This window comes from Temnothorax curvispinosus, unplaced genomic scaffold, assembly GCF_003070985.1.
Source record: "Temnothorax curvispinosus isolate PA1 unplaced genomic scaffold, ASM307098v1 QBEX01013133.1, whole genome shotgun sequence".
Lineage (NCBI taxonomy): Eukaryota > Metazoa > Arthropoda > Insecta > Hymenoptera > Formicidae > Temnothorax > Temnothorax curvispinosus.
The window spans coordinates 1-6,395 of NW_020222913.1; the positions used below are offsets into that span (position 1 = coordinate 1).

Sequence of the window (6,395 nt, forward strand, 5' to 3'; positions counted from 1 at the left end):
AAAAATCACTTACTTTTTCGTCTTTTCTCATTTTAATTTGATAGAGTTTAGCTCGTACCGATGCATAAGTAACGTTTACTTCACTCTTTTTATATCCTCTCAATTTCTTCAAAATTTCTTTCGGATCTTTTTCATGTAGAATCCTTTTATGATAGTTTTCATCTAAATGATTGATTATTATATCTCTAACTAGACTTTTTCTCTTAGCAACTTTTAGTTCGGAGAGATTTTCTGGACTTTCAATGTTTGAATCTATTACATCTAACAACTCGTTATTCATTAACTCAGATTTTAAATAATCCATCCAAAGATCAAAGTTGGATTTTTGCGTCAGCTTATATTCTCTTCTAATATGCAACCTTTGACTGTTCAATTCCAATTCTATAACTCTTTTTATTGTCTCTAAACTCCTATCTTTTTCGGCTGAACAGACTGTCATTTCATTTAATTTTCTCTTTTTAGACTCTACCTCTAGTTCTTTAACCGTTTGTTTACTGTTTTCTACTGAACTTTGGGTATCTTTATTGCTTACCTCTAAACGTCTAAGTTTAACTTTTTCTTTCTCTAAGTTTAAACAGGAGACTTCCACCATATTCTCCATCATCTCGGTGGCCTTCGTCATTACTTTATCCAGCATCTGCATCGAATTGTCCATTTTTGCGACCAATTTTTCTTGCTTTTCATATAATATTTTGGTTCCAATTGGCAGTACTGGACGGTTCTCTTCCCATGCTTTGGTCACATCTATATTAACATAAAATTACAAAACAACACATCTATATTCTCTCTGACTTTAGGCAAGTTCTTTTTCGGGATTGCACCTCTTCTTTCCATCTCCTTTTTATCTTTTGCTTCTATACGGAATTTTGAAATTACTATTTTTATTTTCTCTGAATGCATATATATATTATTCTTCTGGACTACTTTATTTTCAAAAAATACTCTCTTACCTCTATCTTTTCTTACTGTCTCCTCGTTTTTATCTTTTGCTTCTCTATCTATTACCGTGATAAAGCTGCTATCGCTGTCGTAGTCGACCAGCGCATCTTGGCCTTCTTCTTCCATCTATATCGGGATTTAAATATCAATTGAACATTAGCATTCCTCTTTTGACAAGATAAACCAACATTCGTATTGACAAATAATAATTTACAATTTCTATCACTAGATCTCTTTCAGCGATAAAAATTTAATGCTTATGAGGCTATATAGAACGCACTGCAATTCACAATAACCCCAAAGCGAGAAAACCACGCGCCTCTGCAGGGCTATCCGCACGCGCACACCACTGTCCGTTGCGATCCCCAGCACTGCTGAAAAGATCTATGGGAGCTCGGGTTGATCACGCACACGCACGGGGCCCATACAAATTTACGCGGCTTCCCTAAACAGTAATCAAGCTACACCGCACAGCAAGTCATGTTCAATTACCGACCCGATACATATCGATTTCAAAAAAAATAAACTCATATAGAGTCATATAGAGTTTTTATACATATGCATACACATACATATACATGTATCGCAATCTAGCCATCTAGCATCGATGCCATGTTGTTAGTCGAAATCGATTATGTGTTTGTGCGCGCCCAGCAACAAGTTCTGTGCGCCAAAAACAATGACTCTCGTCGTCTACAATCGGACTTCCGCGCGCCAAAAGAAATGACTCTCGCCGTTCACGATCGGACTTGCACGCGCACGTCGTCGACTTGCTACCAAGCGGCATTTTTCTATCTCTTTTTCCTTCATCATTCTCTACTTCTTTATTACACTTTACACATCTATTCTCTAATTCTCTTATTACCATTATTACCTCTATTTCTATTTCTCGAGAAAAATGGCAAAAACATCTATCTCCTTGTAACAGTATTTATCGAACGAACATTCTTATTAACTGAGAATTCTCTCGTTTTGCTCGTCAGCAACGAGGAATATTATATACTTACCCTCTAATCTTCTAGATGCTTCTATCTCTTTCTATGCCCTTCGCCGGCGTCTCACACACTTCGTATATACACTTTCGTGCTATGTTCCTCACGCAGGGGAATCGTGCCCTGGGCCCATAACCTATTGGAAATATATTCAGGGACGACTTGAAATGTGATGAGATGAGCAGGGAACACAACAGTCTTGGTCTTTGTACACTCTGAATACTGTCTTTATTATATATAAGTATGTCACACTCTGTAACTTAAACCGTAACTAACACGTCTGAACACGACGGTGATCGAGGCTCTTGTGAGCACCACTGATGCCCGCACGCACGCGTGGCGCGCCGAGTCGCGCCGCCAACCGGGAGCTGCCCTCTAGAAAGGCGGGAACTTATTGCTCATTCAAAGTCTTCTCCCAACACTCCCTCCCTTTGTGCAAGCGATCCACGGGTCCTCTCTAAATTTCCTCTTTATCTGAAACATAACAAGAATTAGTTATCGACTAAAATTAATCTCTAACTCTGTTTAAACTCTATATTCATTATTTTATCTCTCAGATACACAAATGCTTCTAGAGGTAAAGGTTTTGCATAATGTCTGCCAAATTCTCTTTGGTCTTAATCCATTCGACTTTTACCTTCCCTTAATCAACACACTGCTTGATAAAATCTCCATGAGTGTCATCCATATGTTTTCTGTTTCCAGTTTCTTCTTTTCTTCTAAGTTTTTCTTTAGTTCCTCTAAGTCGTCATCAAACATTTTAAGTTTGTGACTTCTATCCTTCTTAGTGCAGTTTCTTGCTGCTCTGTTGTCATGACTCTATAAATTTTCTCGTGTTTGGATACCAGAGTATATAGTATATATCCAGTGTCAGTATATCCCACCAACACACCAATAGCTGTCTTGTCGAATTTCGACGTAGGCTTTGGTACTCTTGCATATCCAATGCATCCGAATTTCTTTATTTGTTCAAAATGACAACTTGTTTCTGATGAAAACTTTTTCAACGGGATCTCGTACTCTAAAGTATTATGTGGAGATCTGTTGTACGCATGCACAGCAGCATCAACTGTCAACTCCCACATACTCTTTAGTAATCCCGAGTCGAGCATATATGTTCTTACTTTCTCTTTCAACGTTCTGTTGAACCTTTCTGCAACTTCATTGTGTTCTGGAGTGTACGGTGATGCAAATATGGCTTTTATCTTTTCTCTTTTTAATACCTCTTTAAAAGCACCTCCCGTAAATTCCTTGTCTTGATCTGACTTTGCATAGCATAGCTTTTCTTCTTTTCCTAGTAGATTTCTGGCGGATATAAGATATTTCTCTAGAGCCTCTCCCGATTCATCTTTTGTCTTCAGAGAGTAGGCTTTTGCTAATCTAGAATAGTCATCTATAAAAGTGATTATAAACCTCTTTTGTCCTGAATAGGATGTAGGTTTTATTGGACCCTTGATGTCCGTATGTATTACCTGTAGTGGTCTCTGTGCTCTATTTCTGTTTTCTTTAAACGGCAGTTTTGCCATATTTGCCATTATACATACTTCACACTCTAATATGGAGTTATCAAACTTTACATTCTCTAATCTCTTTTCTACTTTTTGTAATTGTTTTAGATAATTTAACGATGCATGACCTAATCTAACATGCCATAACATCGCCTCATTTATTCTCTCTAGTTTCTTTACTTTTTCAATTATTGAGCTTTCACACATTTCTTCTATATTCTCTATTGTCTGTATATCCTCCAACTTAATGACTTGCTCGAGTTCAGCATTGTTGTGTTCTATATTTTCGTTTTCGCTCACATTTGTGAGCTCTCCTTCATTCTCCCTCCCAATCGCAGAGCCAACATTATCCCTCTCATCTAACTCTTCCTCCGAAATTGATAATCCATTAGTCTGAATGTTTGCTTGCGATTGTTCAAGAAGCTCACTATGTGGAACAATTTCTGCTCTACATCTGTAAATTTCTTTAAAAACTATTTTATTTGTCAGTTTATTGTAAACTTTAAACACTTTATCATCTAAATAAATACTGAACCCTGCATCAACCAACTTTCTTAGATATAGTAAATTTTTGGATACTTTCTTTGCTGCAATTACATTTGTTAATTTAATGACTCTCTTTTCTTTTTCATTTGTTATTAGTGTAAGATCTCCTTTACCATCTATTGAAATGTTTGCAAGCTCATTTTTATTCGCGCATTTAATAACTCTATCTTTACATTTTTCAAACTTTGACAGAATAAAATTCTTATTCACAATATGATCCGTAACACCCGAATCTGCAGTAAAATTCACTACTTTTTTTGAACTATCTCTATCTTCTATTAATTTAACCATGTATTATTTACCTTCGTCTGATTCTCCTTCATTTGCTGTTTTCGTTGATATAGGTTTCTCAGCTGGTTGTATCTTGGTTATTTTCCCTTTGTTATCTACTCTTTTTGTGCCTTTTTGCACAAATCTACTTTTTTTCTTTATGTTTTTATTAACGGTTTTATTTAAATACCTTTTTCCTCTAGCTCTGTTCGCCTGGGCTTCGGCACTCAAACAATTATCACCCTTGTGACCTCGTATCTCCTGGCAGTAGTAACAAAACCAGGCACCAAATTCTATTAGTGGACAGTCCTTCGCCATATGACCCATTCGGTTGCATCTGTAGCACTTCACTTGTTTCATGTTCTCTTCTGCAGCAGCCCTCTGTACCCTGACTTCGAGTTTCTCTAATTTTTTTTCTATTCTCGTTTTTAGTCTCTGCTTCTAACTGCATCATAAAAGACTTTATTTCATCTATGTTCATTTCTTTAAGATTAGTTTGTCTTCTAATTAAATCTACATTCCTCAGCTCTGGTACATTAATTGACACAGCCTGATAAAGTGCAGATCTAATCTCTTGTTCTGCGAGGGGTACCGCATCTTCACATGATTCATATTCTCTAATTATTGAATCGAAGCGTTCACAAAAATCACTTACTTTTTCGTCTTTTCTCATTTTAATTTGATAGAGTTTAGCTCGTACCGATGCATAAGTAACGTTTACTTCACTCTTTTTATATCCTCTCAATTTCTTCAAAATTTCTTTCGGATCTTTTTCATGTAGAATCCTTTTATGATAGTTTTCATCTAAATGATTGATTATTATATCTCTAACTAGACTTTTTCTCTTAGCAACTTTTAGTTCGGAGAGATTTTCTGGACTTTCAATGTTTGAATCTATTACATCTAACAACTCGTTATTCATTAACTCAGATTTTAAATAATCCATCCAAAGATCAAAGTTGGATTTTTGCGTCAGCTTATATTCTCTTCTAATATGCAACCTTTGACTGTTCAATTCCAATTCTATAACTCTTTTTATTGTCTCTAAACTCCTATCTTTTTCGGCTGAACAGACTGTCATTTCATTTAATTTTCTCTTTTTAGACTCTACCTCTAGTTCTTTAACCGTTTGTTTACTGTTTTCTACTGAACTTTGGGTATCTTTATTGCTTACCTCTAAACGTCTAAGTTTAACTTTTTCTTTCTCTAAGTTTAAACAGGAGACTTCCACCATATTCTCCATCATCTCGGTGGCCTTCGTCATTACTTTATCCAGCATCTGCATCGAATTGTCCATTTTTGCGACCAATTTTTCTTGCTTTTCATATAATATTTTGGTTCCAATTGGCAGTACTGGACGGTTCTCTTCCCATGCTTTGGTCACATCTATATTAACATAAAATTACAAAACAACACATCTATATTCTCTCTGACTTTAGGCAAGTTCTTTTTCGGGATTGCACCTCTTCTTTCCATCTCCTTTTTATCTTTTGCTTCTATACGGAATTTTGAAATTACTATTTTTATTTTCTCTGAATGCATATATATATTATTCTTCTGGACTACTTTATTTTCAAAAAATACTCTCTTACCTCTATCTTTTCTTACTGTCTCCTCGTTTTTATCTTTTGCTTCTCTATCTATTACCGTGATAAAGCTGCTATCGCTGTCGTAGTCGACCAGCGCATCTTGGCCTTCTTCTTCCATCTATATCGGGATTTAAATATCAATTGAACATTAGCATTCCTCTTTTGACAAGATAAACCAACATTCGTATTGACAAATAATAATTTACAATTTCTATCACTAGATCTCTTTCAGCGATAAAAATTTAATGCTTATGAGGCTATATAGAACGCACTGCAATTCACAATAACCCCAAAGCGAGAAAACCACGCGCCTCTGCAGGGCTATCCGCACGCGCACACCACTGTCCGTTGCGATCCCCAGCACTGCTGAAAAGATCTATGGGAGCTCGGGTTGATCACGCACACGCACGGGGCCCATACAAATTTACGCGGCTTCCCTAAACAGTAATCAAGCTACACCGCACAGCAAGTCATGTTCAATTACCGACCCGATACATATCGATTTCAAAAAAAATAAACTCATATAGAGTCATATAGAGTTTTTATACATA

The 6,395-nt window shown here is 36.2% G+C and overlaps 2 protein-coding genes across 2 annotated transcripts; both read right to left on the minus strand.

Moving 5' to 3' along the window:
* Window positions 1–13: 13 nt before the first annotated feature.
* Window positions 14–2,098, minus strand: LOC112463248 (the record flags this gene model as incomplete). Its single annotated transcript, XM_025029516.1, has 5 exons — window positions 1,947–2,098; window positions 951–1,065; window positions 777–854; window positions 367–744; window positions 14–252 (listed from the first exon to the last, which is right to left on the minus strand). Coding segments are annotated over exons 2-5 (810 nt in total), but the record flags the coding sequence as incomplete, so codon positions are not given.
* Window positions 2,099–2,401: 303 nt separating this feature from the next.
* LOC112463249 lies at window positions 2,402–6,308 on the minus strand. Its single transcript, XM_025029517.1, has 10 exons — window positions 5,848–6,308; window positions 5,674–5,751; window positions 5,264–5,641; window positions 4,956–5,149; window positions 4,446–4,696; window positions 3,645–3,893; window positions 3,404–3,572; window positions 3,056–3,196; window positions 2,569–2,750; window positions 2,402–2,405 (listed from the first exon to the last, which is right to left on the minus strand). Exons 1-10 carry the CDS (start codon window positions 5,960–5,962, stop codon window positions 2,402–2,404), a joined length of 1,761 nt encoding a protein of 586 aa, XP_024885285.1. The 5' UTR covers window positions 5,963–6,308.
* Between the last annotated feature and the right edge of the window lie 87 nt (window positions 6,309–6,395).

What these genes read in the sequence shown, in the direction of transcription:
- LOC112463249 (XM_025029517.1), bottom strand. Translation starts at nt 5,962, where the DNA reads ATGGAAGAAGAAGGCCAAGATGCGCTGGTCGACTACGACAGCGATAGC. An exon ending in TATAGAATTGGAATTGAACA is followed by an intron (nt 5,150 to 5,263) that starts GTCAAAGGTTGC and finishes TAGATGTAATAG; the next exon opens with ATTCAAACATTGAAAGTCCA. An exon ending in ACAGAACGTTGAAAGAGAAA is followed by an intron (nt 2,751 to 3,055) that starts GTAAGAACATAT and finishes GAAAATTTATAG; the next exon opens with AGTCATGACAACAGAGCAGC.